Genomic DNA, 20577 nt, shown 5'->3' on the forward strand with positions numbered 1-20577 from the left:
TTTGTACATAAAGACTGGGGGGGCTTTAGATCTTAGCTTTTGATTAATAAGCTCAAAGAATGTAACAGACTCCAGAAACCGTCCTTCATTATTTACCATGTCTCTCAGAGCTGCCTGCTTTTAGCTTCCATACATTATTCATCTAGAAAAATATGAGACTCTTTGCACTGTCACAAATTACATGCTATGTTTAAAGACTGGTTACTGAGGAGTAGCTTTACTGTACAGACTCGTAGGAGACTTGTGTGATGTTCTGAAAGAAAAGAAAAAGTCATTGTGGTTTGTTGCTTTCCAGATATTTTAAGTCTCATTCATAACCCAAAACCTGCCTATGGCCACCCCCCCCCCCAAAAAAAACCCATCTCCTACTCCTCTCTCCTCTCTCATGAGTAGCACCTGTTGGGGGGCTGTAGTAGCGGCTGCTTGAACAGATACTGTATCTATTCCAGGTCCTGCTGCATCTTTGAGGGCTTGAGTACAGAGCCGACTGCTCTTAATCCTCAACGTTGTCCGTAACAATAGGATAGAACAGTGCCTTAGCTTGAGATTTAGTATTTTTATTGTGTAACAGTTAACTATGTCCTTACCTCGGCCTCGACAATCAGTCTACCCAACCAGGGCAACTTTGTGAATATGAATATTTCTCTTGAGGATTTACAAACCTAACAAGGCCCTGTCCACAGATACAATTTGTACTGTAAATATATCTAAAGTGTACTGAGATGATACAAACTGTTAAAACAATAAAGTCTTGCAAAAATACTCCTTTTGCCATGTTTTTAGTTTTCTTGCTGTAGAGAAATAAGAGACTTCACATCACTTCCTCCTTTTATTCTGGTTTTACATTTTAATGTCACTCAAAGTTTTGGATACATGAGCAGTTTATATTTAAGCATCAATCTCTAATTTGTATTTCAAATTCACTCGAAACTTTTTTTTTTAATTCTCATAATCCGAGCATTCAGAGGTTATTAATCAAAGCTGGTATGTATGAGCAGCAGTATGCATGTAAAAAGCATATTTATTCTCTGAAAGATTCCAGTAAGGTGCTGAAAAGGCTTCTGTCTCATGACGCTGCACAGAATCATGGATTAGATTAGACTAATGGTGCACATCACAATCTCACAAAATAAATTCTCTCGCCATGTTAGTATCCGACCGTGACACTGAAACAAGTTGTAATAATGTATATGTAGATAAATGATTCAAGCTAGTGCATATTTAGTTGAAATAGCATCTTGTAAAGAGAAGTTTCACCAAAATTGACAGTTCGACATTTTTATGCTAATTCAGAAACAGAATAACACATCTGTTCTTTTGCATTTGAACACTCAGTTTTGGTGTAATTCCACTTTAACCAGCGACCGTCTGCGCAGCTGATTGAGCAGCTCACAGCTTCTTGGCACAGTCGGGGCAGTAGATGTGATCTCCAGTGATGACGAAGCGCTTGTTGGCCAGCGAGAGGGAGCATTTCTTGCAGTTGAAGCAATACTCGTGCCAGGAGTATCCCTCATAGTTGACCACATTGGTGCCATGGCCGAACCCTGCGGAGACGGAGACAGAAGGACGTCTGTCAATCAGCAGCGCAGGACAGGCGATGATTCTTTTAGATACCAACAGAAGCAACATCTTCTTCTTCACTTCTCTCACTTAACGTTCCACTCAGACTGGTGTTAAATTATGAAAACATTGAGATCTTAAATTTGAAATTAAAGCTTTTTAAATCTTTATTGGCAAATTTAAACAAGTTTGAATCCCATTGTGTGGACACTCACTCACACTGTGATGCTGTGAACTACCACTGCACTTTACTGTACTGGGTCTACCAGAGTATAAAATAAACTTAAAGGGAGCAGGGGAAACACTATTCTACAGGTCTGTAACATCCCACCAAATTCCAAGTTAGTACTAATTATAGGGGAAATTATATGGAATTTCCTTGAAAGAAAAGCTCACTTTAAACCCAAGTAAGTATTTGAAACTTTATGCTCCTATATGCTGAATTGTATGCTTGCCTGAAGATATTATAGGTACTTTTGTGCATGTACAGCTGACCTGCAGTGCACTGCCTGAAGAACTCTAGGTTATGCCGACAATTAATTGGAATGAATTAATTGAAAGTCTACCAATTCACTGTCTCTCTTTTCTCCGTAATTACATACTGTAGTTGGAAACATATTACAAAATTACGGACCTGTAAAGATCTACTTTTTCTGTTGTGGGACACTGAAACTGTTTCATGATATATCATCTGTGGTAGTTGCAGCTCATCCTCATTGCATCGTGGTCTATCGAGTCATCTGTCAGTGGATTACAGTCTGTCAGAAGCCATTATAATTGTGCAACAGTTGTCAACAGTGTATTCCATTAATACCAGCATGTACTCTGTCTACATTCAAGACAGCCCTGGTATGTGTTTGCAACAGAAATCACACTAACAGGAACATGTGTTTAATGCCGCCCTGACCTGTGATGGGGTTCTTGCATCCGTGGCACTTCTTGGCCACGTCAGTCTTGAAGCAGTCCACGCAGTAAACATTGTTCTCATGGGAAGTGAAGCGAGCTCCCGCCAGAGTTTTACGGCAGGTGTGGCACACGAAACACTCGGTGTGCCAGGGCTGGTCCTGGTAGCTGATCCCTCCAGAGGTGATGGGCTAAGAGGGACAGAGGAAGACTTTGATCTCAAGCAGGGCTACTACACGACACTGTACTGTAGATGATGCATGAGCTCTTGCAGACTAGCAAGTAGCAAACTGAGTATTTTTACAGCCACAAAACATACACAGTGATACACTCAGCGCTTGTACCTGCTTGCAGTGGAAGCATTTCTTGGCAAACTTCTTGTCATGGCAGGGAGCACAGTAGATGTCATCACCCTTGGTCAGGAAGCTCTGTGTGCGGATTGGCTGCTTGCATTCAAAGCAGGTGAAGCATTCCTCGTGCCACACCTTGTTCTTGTACTCCACGTTCTGGGCACCTAAAACACAAACATGAAATAAAACCATCCATTTGGGCTGAAAGTTAATGGGATTCAGCCCCTTAACATTTCCCCTTTTGTTTTAGTGTTTTTAAAAAATAAACCTTCATTCTGACTTATTATCATATATATCTTGTTCCACTTCTTCATCGAAGATTTATGATGTTCATACTAAGTGAAACATTAAAATATATATATAAGACTCCATGTTTTCAATGGTTGCACCTTTCTATCAAAAAGAAATCTACATGTTTTCTGCATAAATTCTCCAGATTTAAGCCTGACATATTTGGTATCTTTGGTAACTTTTGGATCTCCACTAGCTGACTGCAGGCACTCTACTATAGTTTGTAATGAGTGACCTGCTGGGTTAATGGATACTGAGTGGCACAAATGAGCAAGCTGGCTATTCTGGGACCTCCAGGGTAACTGGTAATAATAACCTCTATTTATGTAGCACTTGATTAAATTACACAATGCTTAATATAGAGCAAAACAGAGGCCGGGTACAGCAAAACAGCATTACTAAAAAATCATTTGTTAGGAAATATTATACAGATTTAGTAAACCTAAACTCTTGAGTACAAATCTTTACAGCTCCTAAAAACATGTTCCAAATGCTACTTATTTCTTTGTAACATTAAATATTTGTGCCTAAATAAGCAACAATTAAAATTAAAGTTTAGATAAAACACCTTTAATTATTATTTAATTTAATTATTTATTTGATTATAAGAAAATCACTTTTCAAAACTCAAGTAATCTGCTTCATCACAGCTGCATAGGTGTATTTTGATTAGATTTAACATAAAGAAAAAAGCCCTCAATTATCACCAGATTTTGATTCAAATGTTGCTCAATCCTGATTGGCACATGGAGGTATGTGACACACTTCAAACCAGTAAGAAGAGCACAGAACCAATGGAGAAAACTGGTTTTCAGGGCCTAAAAAAGAGGAAGTATAATAGCAAGCCCACCTGGCATGACCACCTTGTAGCAGCCCTGGCAGCGGTTGCCATCCTCCCGGGAGCCACACTTGCCGCACATTATCTTGCCATCATCCCGGGCGCTGAAGGGCTCACTAGCCAGCGGCTTGTAGCACTTGGCACAGCGGAAACAGTCCTCATGCCAGTAGCGGTTCTTATGGTGCAGCTCCTGAACACAGAGGAGGCGCGGGGTGAGCAGAGGTGTCCTCACTAAGTCCTCATGCAGACCTCATTAAAGTGGAGTCTGTTTACTCATCATGTGGACTGAGGCTCGGGGCCAGAATACAGAACAAACCCACGTGGCAGGCGTTAAAGTGGAGATGAAGTGAACTGGGATGTGGTGAGCCATGACGGAGCACGGGGACTCGGATGGTGGAAATGCGATATAAAGTATTTAAGCCCCATTAGTAGTAATGACACATCTTTTTCACACATTTAACTGCCTGTGACTGAGTGCTGAGAGTATTCTGGCAGCAGACGCCTCTGCTGGATGACAGACAAGTTGTAAAGCTTGAGACTTTCTGAAGAGATACAGTGCATCTGGAAAGTATTCACAGCGCTTCACTTTTTCCACATTTTGTTATGTTGCAGCCTTATACCAAAATGGATTAAATTCATTTTTTTCCTCAAAATTCTACACACAACAACCCATAATGACAACGTGAAAAAAGTTTTTTTGAGATTTAAATTTATTAAAAATAAAAAACCTGAGAAATCACATGTACATAAGTATTCACAGCCTTTGCTCAATACTTTGTTGATGCACCTTTGGCAGCAATTACAGCCTCAAGTCTTTTTGAATATGATGCCACAAGCTTGGCACACCTATCTTTGGGCAGTTTCACCCATTCCTCTTTGCAGCACCTCTCAAGCTCCATCAGGTTGGATGGGAAGCGTCGGTGCACAGCCATTTTCAGATCTCTCCAGAGATGTTCAATCGGATTCAAGTCTGGGCTCTGGCTGGGCCACTCAAGGACATTCACAGAGTTGTCCTGAAGCCACTCCTTTGATATCTTGGCTGTGTGCTTAGGGTCGTTGTCCTGCTGAAAGATAAACCGTCGCCGCAGTCTGAGGTCAAGAGCGCTCTGGAGCAGGTTTTCATCCAGGATGTCTCTGTACTTTGCTGCATTCATCTTTCCCTCTATCCTGACTAGTCTCCCAGTTCCTGCCGCTGAAAAACATCCCCACAGCATGATGCTGCCACCACCATGCTTCACTGTAGGGATGGTATTGGCCTGGTGATGAGCGGTGCCTGGTTTCCTCCAAACGTGACGCCTGGCATTCACACCAAAGAGTTCAATCTTTGTCTCATCAGACCAGAGAATTTTGTTTCTCATGGTCTGAGAGTCCTTCAGGTGCCTTTTGGCAAACTCCAGGCGGGCTGCTATGTGCCTTTTACCAAGGAGTGGCTTCCGTCTGGCCACTCTACCATACAGGCCTGATTGGTGGATTGCTGCAGAGATGGTTGTCCTTCTGGAAGGTTCTCCTCTCTCCACAGAGGAACTCTGGAGCTCTGACAGAGTGACCATCGGGTTCTTGGTCACCTCCCTGACTAAGGCCCTTCTCCCCTGATTACTCAGTTTAGATGGCCGGCCAGCTCTAGGAAGAGTCCTGGTGGTTCTGAACTTCTTCCACTTACAGATGATGGAGGCCACTGTGCTCATTGGGACCTTCAAAGCAGCAGAAATTTTTCTGTAACCTTCCCCAGATTTGTGCCTCGAGACAATCCTGTCTCGGAGGTCTACAGACAATTCCTTTGACTTCATGCTTGGTTTGTGCTCTGACATGCACTGTCAACTGTGGGACCTTATATAGACAGGTGTGTGCCTTTCCAAATCATGTCCAATCAACTGAATTTACCACAGGTGGACTCCAATTAAGCTGCAGAAACATCTCAAGGATGATCAGTGGAAACAGGATGCACCTGAGCTCAATTTTGAGCTTCATGGCAAAGGCTGTGAATACTTATGTACATGTGATTTCTTAGTTTTTTATTTTTAATAAATTTGCAAAAATTTCAAAAAAACTTTTTTCACATTGTCATTATGGGGTGTTGTGTGTAGAATTTTGAGGAAAAAAATTAATTTAATCCATTTTGGAATAAGGGTGTAACATAACAAAATGTGGAAAAAGTGAAGCGCCGTGAATACTTTCCGGATGCACTGTAAGAGATGACTGAAGAAAACACACACACACACACACAGATACAAACATAGATACATCCTCCCTCTCTGTCTTTCACTTAACTCTCTTATTGTCTGTGTTTGTATTAAGCCCATAAAATCCACAGTAGACATTATATCTGTCTTTGTGCTGCTGTAACACCCACATTTCACCTCTAGGTGATCAATAAAGGATTATCTTATTTTCGTTAATGTTATTAGTTCCACCTGTGCTTTTCCTGCTATGACAAGTCAAAATGTCTGCCCTGGTCAGAAGACCGTAACTCTACTGAAGTTTGGGTTTTTTATTTATCTATAAAACATTTTTTTCACTGTAAAGATCTCTTTTCCATGTCACACAAACACACGAATAGATGCATGTGCAGTTAATGTGACATCAAAGTATTTATTCTAATCTGTAGCAATCCATAGCAGTAAATGATAAACTACTTATATCATGATTTCTAACAAAACGTGAATTGTTTTTTAGGTTAGTTGTTTTTAACATGATGTTGCTGTCCAATGAAACCAAATGAAACTGAAGTGTTAATTGTTCCTTTATGGGTTAAGGAGATTCTCCTTCTTCTTAAACTAAATAAACATCAATGGAAAAATGCAATCGTCTCAAAGCTTAAAATGATTTAGTACTTATTTTACATATAGCTTCAGTGTTACAGCTGGTAAAGGTGAGGCTCATTTTGAATGACTTTACATACTGCTGGGTACCTTAATCTATAATAATATATACTATTTCAGTTGTTGATAATATTTTGTATTAATAATCTGAATCTAAAACTAAATTTATCAAATGAATAGTGAAGTAAAAAGTACAAGTACCTAAATGATACAGCACTTTAGTAAATGTACTTAGTTATTTTCTACCTCTCCTAAACAGAGCAGTGTGTCTTCTGTGGTGATTTTTGTTGTTTCTTTAGATGCTTTGGTCACTCCCTCCTTCACTCATTCATTCCTTTACTTTCACCCACTCACTCAGACACACTGTGTGTTTTCACCTTGGAGTCTGCACCAATGGGGCGTTTGCACTCTGCACAGGTGTTGGCGCAGAGCTTATCGAAGCACTTGGTGCACACGTGCTTTTCGTCCTTCTTCACATACTTCTTCCCATGCAGGTTGTCACGGCAATAGTAGCAGTCGAAGCGGTCAGTCATGGTGGCGGTGAGATAACTCCTGGGACCTGTGGAGACACAAGCGACTGTCAGACAGTGGACTTGCTGAGCCTCTGTCCTCCCTACATGACTGGATGTTTCCTTCAGCTGCCAGATGGGGTCAGTGTTGCCTTTTCTAACATCCCCTTGATTCTCTGAACAATGCAAGTCAAAGCTAGAAGGTCCCATTCAGCGACAACAAATACATTTTATTTGTATAGCACTTACAACACTATACAGTTGATTAAAAGTGTTTTACAGCTCAGAGAAAAAAAGAACAAAAAAAAAAGAAAATCAGAAGTTCAATATAAGAATAAGCATTTAATGAATGGAGTTTGGTGAACAGCACAAGGCACTAACAGGAAATCCCTTAATGTGCTGAACAAATCTGAGCAGAAATTGGACGAGAAAGTGCATGTTGCGTGTTTTCCCTGTAATATTAGCAAGACACGGTGAGATGCAGCTCTAACAGCAGCATACCAAACTGATGAGAGAAGTGTGAGTGAGGTAAAAATAAAGCAGCCCACAGATGTCTGCTTGTTGTCTGCAGACTTTTTATCAAGCTCTCCCTGGAAAGCTTAGGTCATATTTTTAGACCGTCTGACTCATTCCCGTCAGCCCCCCACCTCGAAGACCTCCCCCCCTACCTCCTGAGGCCGGTCCACACTGCTTTTATTTTTTGTCTGGATTTTTGCTGGGTCATTTTATTAGCTGTTAGAGTAAACACTGTCAACTGAGCTGCCTTGCTTCTTCATTCATCAACATTCCTGTGCTCCCATCACAGGGAGGTGGTCTGAGTAGTTTCCTGGAACAGCTGTCGCGCAGGGTGGAGTGTGTGAACATATTAAGCTTTATCTACATCACTTTAAAGCTTCTCTCTCACAGGATGTCAGGGAGAGCAGCGATTTAGTCAGAGCAACAGACATCATTTTAATCCAGTCGGTGCAGCAGGAGCAATAGAGGAAACAATGGGTGGAATGGCATTTTGTCCAAGTAACCATAGGAACAAGGAAAATATTTATGAAAGGGGACAACAGCTATTCAACAGGGATGTGGTAAACAGCCGTGTGAAAGAGATGAGCCTCCCGGAGCGTGGTATGTGCCCCTGGTGTGCGTGGATGGATGGGAGAGGGTTTGGAGCATGGGAGCTATCTGCAGCTGTGCACCAGGGATAAAGACTGGACTGAGGACTGAGCCCACCTCCGCCTACGCTCACCTCCTTGTAGCATTTCATGGATCTAAAACAGGAAAAAACACATCATGTCCAACACAGTCAATCCTGTCAAATCACACACACAGTGCTTGGGTCTCATTATAACTGAGCCCGTCCAGCCCAGGGATCTATTTTAGACGTGCACTCTCTATTCAAAGTACATTGACCTTCCAGAGGGGACAAATGTGATGACTACTGGGACTATATGCAGCTATTGTGGCTCCAGCTGAGACTTGTCCAGTACTTTAATCCTTTGTTACAAACAGTGTGACAGCTGCCCCCTGTCAAACAGGCGTGGTATGTACCAACGCTCAGCTGAGGAGGGAGTGGAATATACCACTGTGGTCCCTTTGGGGAGCAAGAAAGGTCAGCGTGAGACCAGTTTGAGGGGTGAGTCAGAGCGGAGTGAGATGATCAAAGACAGAGTGGCCCGGTCTGCATATCAGCCACATTAACAGCTACACTGTCAAAACTTTTCTTAGATAATGAAAGTAGGTCTCCTGCAAAATCAGGTCATTTGAACATAATCACATCTTTGGCACAAAACAATGACAGAGTTACAACAAAACAAAACAGAAATGAAGTGCGACGCAGACCCCGAAGCAGGCTGTTCTTCAGCCTTTCTACAACACGCACCAAGAAATGAAAAATGGAAGAGAGCACAGATTTCTACAACAAGATGATGATGACTATTATATAACTACAAATGTTCACTCAGTTCATTTGTCATTCATTTGAAAAGGTTAAATCATCCACCCCAGTCAAAATGATTCATACTGAGCATGAGTTAAAAAGGAATGAATTAACCTTTGAGCCCTCAAATTCAATTTCACGTGTTAATTATAATATATAATGTCATAACTTCATCTGAAAAATAACATAATGATAATATGAAAAAGTCTAAATCTGTATCAGTGCATCAATATTGCACAGTATAATGGAATATATTTTAGTTTACGATACTTAAATAGTCTCCCAGACCAGAGATGGGGAAGATTTTAGACATTCAAGCGTTGTAGCCGTTCATTTTTCTGTGAAAGCTTGTTTGAACATGTTTCACATCAACGAAACATCAACAAAAGCTCCACAAAACTCAGTGCACCTTTGGGTTCACATTATGTCATTACATATTGTTCCTGTCTGGTAAAAAAAAACTTTAATTTTCATTAATTGAAGCATTAAGTGTTCTTTTACAGGCAGAGAAATAATTCCTACTTCTCAAGATAAATAAACCAGTTAAAATGAATGGGATTATTTGAAAATGCATTGTCATGAATCTGAAAACAAGGCTGTTTATCTAATTGACATTTTTGAGGTTTTCACAGGACAGCAATATTGTGTTTTTACAAATTCACTTTAAATCCAAGACAATTCTTCCTGAACTTTGAATGGAGGCATGCAAACTGCAGACAGGTTTTTATATTTTGCACCAGATTGCTAGTAACATATTTGTTTATTTATTTTACCTGTGTGTTTGTGGAAAGCCATGTTTGGTTCCAGTCAGGAGGAAGAAGAAGAAGAAGAAGAAGAAGAAGAAGAAGAAGAATGAGACAGTAGCATCCACAGAGGGTCAAACCCAGAGACCACAAGCCTCATTACGTTATGGAGGGCTGTATATACCCCTATGTGACCCACGCACACCCCCCGACTCCACGTCCCCTCCGGTCCTTTTTAGGGTATGCATTAGAGAACAGATGAGAGAGAGTATGATGCAGAGGGGATAGATTAGGTGATAGAGATTGGATTCCACTGCTGTAACAGCAGCAAACACAGTCTGAAAGTTTTGAATGATGGCCATGAGGGATAACAGATACTCCCACTGCCCCCGACATAAAATGTTTTGTTAGAGAGTTCAGAACATGTATTGATGACATGTTGGATGGATTAACATCATAACTCAGAGGGATGACTCACAGGAGGAGCGAGATGATATTATTGACCGAGCTGAGGAGAGACAAAGTGAGGAGTTATATAAGTATCTCTTCTTATATCTTCACACCTGTGTGTGTGTGTGTGTGTGTGTGTGAGAGTGTGTGTGTGTGTGTGTGTGTGTGTGTATGTGTGCATATATACGGTATGTCATATTTTACATAAGTAGATGTGGTATGCTTGAAACTAAACTGTAAAGTGAGCCGGAGTAGAACATAAGAATTACTGTCAGTGATGAATTATTCTCTCCGTTATCTCGGTGATTCTTATTCCAAGAGAGAATATTTCCTCTAAAGCTCCAGGAAACACCCGGTGCATTCCTGACACAAAGGCAAAAAGACAAAATCACAAATCCTCTCACCACAAAAGTATGTTCCAACTGTGAAAAAATTTCCTTATCCATAAATAGTCTATCTTCTACGACTGACAACAGCTATAGCTGATGTTACAGTTATAATTAAAAGGTTTTAATTTAATTTAAGTTTAAAAGATCCCAACTCGATATTATATATTGCAGCTAAATACTAATAATAATAGGAACCAGATTATTTTTTAATATATGTGATTAAAACTGCAATACATTTCAAGTGAATCAATAGGCTTTCTGATCTACCACATCAGTGTTTAAGTTTTCAATGGTTGTTCGGCAACTAAAACTACTTGGTTAAGGTTAGAGAAAGATCATGAAAGGTCATTATAAATAGAAACTAGGCTTTGCATACCCAACCATCCACCCTAACCTGCTCCTTAAACCTGCAATAACTGATGATTTTGATCTTGGCCACTTGGGGGCAGCTGAAAAAAGTAGTGAACATTAAGTTGATATCGTGAACTTGTTAGCAAACATATTCACACATCCAGCAGCTACAGAACAACGTGAGCATTAATTTGGAGTCGTGTTTCTGGTCACCTGAGGAATGTAAGTCCAATATTCTTCTCTTTTATTCTCTCTTTTAGCCCTGTTTTTGGTCTTCACCAGCTCCTGAGGGAAATATCCAATATATTTAGCCTTTGAGAGTGAGAGTGAACCAGCAACACAACAGGTTGTGGGCTGGAAAACCAAAACAATGAGCTGAAAGAAGCTAAAATGATCTGCAGAGTCAGATGGTAAATACACTCTCCATCGGTTCATCACTACAAGCAACATCTTTCACATTACTTGTAGTCATGTAAGCCATTGTTATCATGAAAAAAAAATACTGATTATAGCTGCTTTAAATTCAATTAAATATGACCATTTCTATTACTGCCAACAAACAATCACAATCAAAACCATTATGACCTTCATCGTCTATTCTGCAGTGGGGTGAATGTGGCTCCACAGACGGCACTTTACTCTGATTAGTTTGGGCCTTTAGAGTCAGACGGTCTTAAATACAGAGCATAATGGGAATGAGAGGAGACTGAAAGCCTCAAGAGACTGGCTAAGACAGGAAATAAATTAGTTAGTTAGACTCATGATAAATTCACTAACCTCAATTAGGAACCATAATCATCTCATCTCTATAACTATATTAAATAATCTTCTTCATATATCACACACTAAACAAATCAATGCAGTTAGCTGGCTTGTGTGTGAGTGTATCTGTGTGTGTTTGTGGGATTGGTTGTATAAAGGGCAGCTGGTTGTAATTACAGATTTGATTTGGTCCATTACCACAGAGCACAGCATTACGTTTGTCCTTTTATAATCTGTCACCTAATTACTCTAAACCCACAAAGACTAATTAATGAGCAGGAAGGCGCCACGACTCCCGGCCTAAAAACCCTCCTCGGTAGACATCAGGAAATCTGTTCTTCCTCCTCTACTTCTTCACACTTAGATCCTCTGCATTGTACATCTCTCAGTCTTCATCCTTGCCATGATGCATTTCTCTCCGGTTCCATCATTCAATTATCGTTCATCATCATCATCATTCAATCCAACATTGAATTAATGTGGATTTTGACAGTCAGAAGTGGGGCAAAAGACTGAACAGTTTCTTTTTAATCTACCAGTTGACAAATGGAATAATGAGAATGAGGATAATTAGCAAAGATTGCATGTGCATCTTCCCAATATATCAGTCCAATATTATTGGGCAGCAGCATTCAACAAATAAATAAACAGTTCATAATGCAGAATAAAGTGCTTAAGGCAATTTAGATTACCAATTCTATGTAATTCAAGTTATCAAAATGCGTAATTTAACAGATATGTGCAGGGTGAAAACCTATTTATCATAATTTACAGCCATATAGTCAACTACAAATACTTACAAACTAAAACAAATGCTATTACAAGCTATTTGCAGGAACTTATATCTTCTTGGCTTATACCATAAACTGTGTGTATATAAAGTGTCAATAATCGATTGGCACGCATGTAATTTGTATATAAGATGGAAATATAGTTTGCCATCACTTACCCTGTATTAGCCAAATATCAGGTGAAATGTGAGGCGACACAAATATAATGAATATTACATATAAAAATTAGGCATTTTAGTCATTTTAGTCATTTGTTTCCTCAAATATCGATAACAGCAAACTCTTCCCTCATGCTGCATTCAATTGCAATTCTATTTATCTGACAAAACATATTTCCTGTTTTTACATTTGATATAAACACCACCAAAAGTCCAATGATGGAATCATAAAGTCAAGAAAAACAATGATTTCAGCATAGTAGGAAAATAGGACAATATTTATTACACGTTGGCCAGACTACTCATTGTAACGAATATTTGTTTAAATACAAGTTGCTAAATTAGCTTTTTGTTTATCCATTTTCTTCCTGTTTGGCTTTTCTGACAGCACTAACATGAAGTACATCTAGTCTCTCGCAGTCTACTGCATGTTAGTCTCGTCTGGTGATTCTGGTTGACTCTACCCGGTGACTGCGGGAATGCAGTGCCCACCTCCCCACCTGCCATCATCCCAGGCTTTTAATAGAGCAGAAATAACTCCTGATCTTTTGGAACAATAATCAGAACTATAAATAAGAGAATCCTGGTTAAACACGTAGCTGGTGACGTGACTAATTTGCCATTTTTATCTTTTCAGAAAAAAGAACATAAATTAAAATTTGGAATTGCTCTTTGCCACTAATGGAAATAGATGGTAATGTGCTCTCTCACATACAGTGTGTGCTTTTGAAACTCATCCTATCATGAGATGCAATGCATATCATGAGTTTTTTGGTAGGTGTTGCCTCTTGGCTGCAAACCCGTCACCTCTCGAATCTCTAAATGGTAGCTTTGGGGTTTGCCAGCACACAGAAACAGGAAATCTGGCCTGTACTTCCTGAATAAATGAGAGGAAATCGCTCAGTGTGATTGGAACAAGCACTCTCTTCGCTGTTACCAGCAGCGACAAAAGCCTTGTCAGCTGTATGTGTCTGAGAGCTCATTTCTCAACATGACCTCTCGCCCTGGACATCCATGTGTCTCAGTAACCCTCCAAATCTGGTTAGTGGGCAGACAGACCAGTGACAGACTGAGCCACACTATCTCTGTCAGGGGAGCAGTGACTCACCATGCACACACACACACACACACACACACACAAAAACACAGTGTCAAGACAACAGAACAGACACGCTCTCAATATATAGCTGTATTACAACATGGACATAAGGTCAATGAGGGACTGAAGAAATCTTGGTGTGGCTGCAAGACCCAGACACAGTGAGGTCAAATATGTGCGGACAAAAGGCCATGAGGGGAGCTCTATCAACACAGTAACACTCCTGTGCAACGGATATGGCTTTGAGTGTTGCTAATACACAAAAACACACACACGTATACACACACACACTTTCAGATAAAGCCTTCGCTGTAGGCCAGTGAGCACTTGGGCTCTCATTGGTTTCACATGACTCAAGCCTCTAAACAGGGAAAAAGTCAGTCCCTCTTGTTGACGTGTGGAACAATATTTTTCAGGGAAGAAGAAACCAAATCATGTGCTTTACTAAGGATTCAATATTTCAGTAAGGATACACAAAAAACACCATAAAACATATATTCTTCAGGTTTTTCTTCAGAATTGCATCACTCAACCCTCAGGCACTCAAAGTGATACCAACTTACATCTTCAGCACAGAAAGACACACTCCCTCTGCCTTTATCCTCCCACTATGAGCCAAGAGACGGCGCCTCAGCAGGCTATAGCCATTTTATAAGCACACAAGATCAGTGGTGGAAAGTAAAGGAGCTACTTTATACTTCTACTTCACTACATTTCAGAGTGAAATATTGTACGTTTTTACTCTATTGACAGCTATAGGTACTATAATCATTTCATAAGCACAAACATATGATCAGCCTCTAAAACATGATGATTTGTTATGGACTTTAGCCTAAGAGTATATAAAGTAGTTCACATTACCACCTCACCCAACTGCAACAGTAAGATGCTGCTTACACATTAATGCATCTGTGATAACACAATAAAAAACACTCTGAATGAGGCCATTTTGCATAATAAGTGCTTTGTGTTATCGATATTTTACCTAAGTAAAGGATCTGAGTTCTTCTTCCACCACTGCGTGAAATCATGAACACACTGGCTTCATCTCTTTAAACATCTTACAGGCATCCAGCCCTCTCAGTCTCTTTCATTCTCTCTTAGTGTGGCTCTTCCTCTCTCCTCATTTCTTTCCCACTTTCTTCCTCTTTTATCCACAAAGTAATCATGTGCAATTTCAGCAGATGCTTCTCTCAGGCTGAAGGGGGGGGGGGGGACAGCGGTGCAGGACGAGCAGCTCGACATCTGCATGAGAGAATATTGCCTCCACTCAGCTCGCTCAGCTCACACAGACAAACAAGCAGCATTGCCTATTTAGGAGTAGTGCTGGTGAGAGCGCTGTTTTATGTGTTTCATCAACTCAGTCATCTACACTCAGGCACACCCTCTCTCTCTCTCTCAGTCTCTGCCTCTCCGCTCCATTTGCAAGAATAAAAGAAATGATGAAGGTCTTCAAAACAAAAGCATGTCTCTGCCTGAATAACCTGCAGGCGCCAAAGTCCTGCTGCTGGTCCGATGGAGAGGCGACCTCACAGGCACTGACATACAACAGCTTCGTTGAAGACTGATATAAATGGTACACTACGCACCAGGCTTTATGAATAAATAATTTGTAACTGTGTAGTTGGATTTTTACACTGCTTTTGTGCTCATTTTACATCAAACCTTTCAAATAAAAAGACAAATCATACTCTTAAAAGTGATTTATATATTGCTGGAAAAAGAAGAAATGCAGCCCTAAAGAAAGAGCAGTCTTTTCAAGTTGAAAGAGATTTAATTCATTACTCAGTGAAGCACAACGTTTTTGTGGGTTTTGAAGGGTGGTGAAGTCATACTGGAGCCACAAGGAGGTCCAGTGCTCCAGTAAAAGGGTCGTAATCTCCAAGTCTCTTTAATGACATCATGCGTTTAGTTTGGCAGCTGGGAAAACCAGAAGGGAGGAGACGGTGAGCTGATGTATGTTTTAACAGCTTCAACATGGTACCCTTTGTGCTCGGCTGTTCATTATACAGATGCCAGCAGCACAATAATATCACAACACACCTTTTGATCTACAAGATAAGTAACTGATGCAATACAACAGTCCTGCAGCTATTATTGCCTGTTTGTGCTGGAGTGCATCACATTGTACATTCAGACATTACAGTATGTGTGAGGGAAGGGTTGTCACAATATCAGGGACAGTTGACATTTTAGCAACACAACAACTCTACTAACAGTATCCTCAAGAAGGAGTTAAATCAACCTCCCATGAGCTCCATTAGTGGCTCTTTTTACTGCAGGGCTATTGCACTGGGTTACATTACATACTGTAGTATGATATGACGCTGTGTCTACCTCCTGCAGGTACATAGACAATTGTCCTTGACGGTGATCATTTTCACCTTTTACATTATTACAGTAAAAGTCCTACATTCAAAACTTATATCTACAAGGTCAGATCATAATTATTGATGCATTTACATGCAAACATTACTTTAATGTTGTAGCTGGGTTAGTTGGACGCTCGTTTTAACTGCTTTATATACTTTTGGGTGGTTTTGGTTGTAACAGTGCATCATATTATATAAAGTAATGATAGTTTTGTTTGTAAAACCTCACCATGAAAAGTAACTAGCAATTTAAAGATTTAAAAAGTTTTTAGAAAAATACAAGATTTCCCTCTGAAATGTAGCGGAGTAGAAGTATAAAGTAGCATAACATGGGAATACTCAATTAAGTGCAGTACTAGAATAAATGTACTTATTGTTGTACTGGTTATTGTCGTTTTCACTTTAAAAGGAAGAGGACAGGAAAGGTTCACTCCTGAAATAAAACGTTCAAAAGTTAACTTGGTCCAAAAACTAAAAACATGAGCATATAGGATGGAAGTATAGAGATAGATGCGGGCAGGTAGTCAGTTCACGCTACGTGCCAAACAACGCGCATCACCTGTTGCGCAGCGCAGCGCAGCGCAGCGCTCGAACTGGTCAGATGGACTGAAAGACTAAAAGAAACTTGTCGCACATTTCAGTATCTTTCAGTGAGGACCTTCTCTGTAACTGAGGGTGTAACTGACTCTAATTATGTTCGAAACCTCCATCCGAGAAGATAATAGCTGCAATTACGCACTGGACACCACTGTCCTTAAATGAGCCAAATAACAGGCTTGTGATAAACTTCTTGTGTCGCTGTTTAATATCACCTGAAGGGAACCGAACAGCTGCCCGGTGACGTGAGTTAAACACAGCTGTGGTGCTGGACTCACCTCTCCAAAGCAGACAGATGAGCGTCTTCCTCGACACCAGCAGCGGCAGCAGTGTGTCCGGTGGGTTTGGCTGAGAGGTGAAATCTGCGGAGGCAACGCAGCTTTAAAAGACAGAGGCAGCAGAAGAAAACACACACACACACAACTGCGGGACAGGAGCCAAACCTCTGTAAGCTCTCATAAACAATGACCTCAACCAGGAATTTACAAGCTCTCTAAGTAAAGTTCCCATTGGCGCTGCAAGAAAATCATGAAGAAAAGAAAGTCATAACTTTTCTGCGTCGAGGAGAATTGAGACTTAACAATCACATGTTTGTGTTAGAGGCAGGTCTGCTGTGCGCAGGGATCTCCACCTATGATGTTCATTATCCTCCCAACATCTGCGCAGTTCTGCTGTTTACAAAAGATGGACTGACACACTTCTGTATCGGCCTCGCTCGCCTCCTTCTTTGGTAATGAATAGAGGAATTACATCAAGATGACTCATTCTTAACCCAAAGCAAATACGTGCAGCCTGTAAACTTAACCCTCAAAGTTAATCCACGACGTTCACAAGCGGATGATGAAATGCCCGAAAGGTGTTTCTGTTATATAACACTGATGCCAGCTTTTATGTCAACTGTGTCATTGAGACTAAACAGCTTTGCATCATTGTTTGAACTACATCTTAAGTGTGTCCATCCACAGAGATAAACATCTAACTCTAAGTGTAAGAAAGAGGCTGCATTTGTTTGTACAGTCAGGATGAAGACATGAAGGTCTGTTGTGTTCGTTACTCAAAATATGGCTTCTTATGAACTCCATTTTCCCTGCAACAACATGCTGTTACAATAAATACCCATGTATCTACTTATACTTATAAATAAGCTCTGACCCATTACTGTACATGACTGTATAATTAACAAACATCATCAAGGACTGCTGTTACATGAGATCAATGTTGATGAGAGCCACATGTTCGGTCGGTGCAGGTCCTTCTGTCGTGAACATCTGGCTGGAGACGGAGAGCCGGTTATCATTTCACTAAACAAACCAGGATCCAGTTTTTAGCGGATGAATTCAAATGCAACAGAAGGTGCGCAACATGAAATGCCTTCATCTGTTATTGAGTCTAATTTGTTCCATAACAAATACAATAATCCACTTGTGTGAGAGACTGTTTGCTTGATTTAATACCATTATACAGTTTGAGGTTTGAAAAACAGCACATCTCAGGACCTGGTGGAATAATCATTGAGCAATTTCATGATCGCCAACGTCGTCAGTTGTGTGGAGTGAGTGGAAATTAACAGGTTTAAAGACAGACAGTTCAGTTTAGAGACAGATATATCAGCTCAGTGGCCCTTTAAAAACTACTATTTCCTCTGGACTGTAACTCCACTATACAGACATTCTTGAGCAGACTGGAGGGAGTTGTGCCCATATTAGGAACATGTTACCTGATATCTGGCACAAATCGTGCCTGGGAGAATAAAAAGCCATCAGTCTTGGCTGTGCAGGGTGCGGCTTTCATAATAACACCTCTAACTGCCTTTTTATCTTTGATAGATGAGTGAAATTTGGGGGGTGAAAAGATTATTGTTTTGGTTGTTTTTTTTTTGGTTCATTTAATCATTGACAGTAAATATCCATGGTGATTTGTAAGCCTGGGGAGTGTTTGATCACATTGGGAGATTAAGACGTAAATATTAGATAAGAAGGTGAGCAAGATGCGTATTTCCCATGGTGCCTTAGAGGTTTTTAAAAATATATTTCTTCAATAAATACAGCATGAGAAGGAGTCTTTAAACCCTCACATGTCACACTAGAGAGAACGTTTGACACATCCAGGGTCAAAACAGAAAACCCTCTCCCAGAGTTAACCTACATCAAGAAATAATCCATCTACACTTATTGTTAATCACAGGTTTAGACTGTTATTGGATGGGAAGACAAGTGACCCAAACTGCTGAATTTTAGTTTTCAAATTAGAGCATTGATTCACAAATGAAACCGAGTCTAAAGTGACCAAACATCAACTTCCGGGTCTGTAAAGTGAAGTCAATGAGGAAGTGCCTTAAACCTGCATTCTTCCTAATGGCCAGCATGGGGCAACTCCACTGGTTGCAAAAAGAAGTCAGATTGTATAGAAGTCTATGGGAAAATGACCCTACTCACTTGATTTATGACCTCAGTAAACATTTTCCTAATGAGTTTATGGTCTCAATATCTAGTTTCTAGTCTTCTTCAATACAGCATGGTGGTCCTTTTGTAATCGATGGTCCCATTTAGAGAAAAATAGATGATAAAGCAGGGTATGCTTTAGGGCAGAGCCTTGTGATTGACAATGCGAGGATAGAGGCGTTGCACTAAAAGACACTCTCGGAGTCAGCTGTTCATTTTTTCCAGTACGCACATTTACATGCTGACTTTGTTAGCAGCTATTTCGCCCAGCATGGCCAAGAGCCAGGTGCAGTCAGGTTGCCGGTATAGGTAGGCGTGAATATTGTTTTCATTGTTCTCAGATCCCCAGTTCCACCCTCTCGTCCAAATATGGTCACTTCTGGTTCCAAAAAAACAAGATGGCGAGGGCCCAAATGCCAAACTCGAAGCTTCAAAACAGTCCACAAACCAACGGGTGACGTCATGGAGGCCTTGTCGACTTTTTTTATACAGTCTATGTTTGTGACCAGTGGAGATAAAACTATCTAGTGTTTATCTTTTGAACCCGTTGGTGAGGCCAGTACCCGAATGTTGGGAACCCAAATGTTTGAGGCTAACCCTGCTTTTAGACCAGGACCAGCCAGCCACAGCCTGAAGTTGACTTTAGCCCACTGTAATATTTGACAATCTTTAATAGCTTGTAGGGTCGGGCAACCTGCCACATTTCAAGGCTCTGAAGATTATAAACCTGTTCTTAGCATTACGTGAAAATCCCTTCTCAGATTTATGCAACTCAAATAAAATCACTTCCAGCACTAATCTTCTTTCATATTTCTTGTGGGCGGGATGATCTCTGGAGCTTCGACAGCTACATTCCTACACAACCCAGACATCCAATAAAACAGGGAAAGGGAAACAGGGTAAATGAGGAGGCCATTACAGCGAGGGCTTTAATCAAAAGCACAGGCTTCTGTTTATTGACCATTGCACGCACATGAACAGGTGAGAGTATATTTACACAGATGTAAACAGTCGGTACCTGCAACACAGAGGAAGAGAGAGAACACAATGCATCCCTCTCTCTCTCGTACACACACACACACACACACACATACAAGTACACACATCGACACACACTTGCAGGTACACACACACACACACACACACACACTCACATTCACATTCACACACACACAAAGATTTGCAGTATAAAGATAGAGTGGACTGTCTGAAAACACAAAGCACAGC

General features: G+C 40.6%; 1 protein-coding gene across 5 annotated transcripts; it reads right to left on the reverse strand.

The window, feature by feature from the left end:
• Window positions 1–824: 824 nt before the first annotated feature.
• fhl1a (four and a half LIM domains 1a) lies at window positions 825–17244 on the reverse strand. Of its 5 annotated transcripts, none has more exons than XM_070912859.1 (7): window positions 17188–17244; window positions 8508–8529; window positions 7139–7320; window positions 3955–4132; window positions 2808–2977; window positions 2468–2654; window positions 825–1544 (listed from the first exon to the last, which is right to left on the reverse strand). In XM_070912859.1, the coding sequence occupies exons 2-7, from the start codon at window positions 8518–8520 to the stop codon at window positions 1390–1392; spliced, it is 885 nt and encodes a 294-aa protein (XP_070768960.1). In that variant the 5' UTR covers window positions 8521–8529; window positions 17188–17244; the 3' UTR covers window positions 825–1389. The 5 variants fall into 5 exon arrangements, with proteins under 5 accessions (XP_070768960.1, XP_070768961.1, XP_070768962.1 ...); XM_070912860.1 differs by lacking the exon at window positions 17188–17244 and adding an exon at window positions 9971–10045; XM_070912861.1 differs by lacking the exon at window positions 8508–8529.
• Between the last annotated feature and the right edge of the window lie 3333 nt (window positions 17245–20577).

Source organism: Enoplosus armatus, chromosome 10 (assembly GCF_043641665.1).
Source record: "Enoplosus armatus isolate fEnoArm2 chromosome 10, fEnoArm2.hap1, whole genome shotgun sequence".
Classification (NCBI taxonomy): domain Eukaryota; kingdom Metazoa; phylum Chordata; class Actinopteri; order Centrarchiformes; family Enoplosidae; genus Enoplosus; species Enoplosus armatus.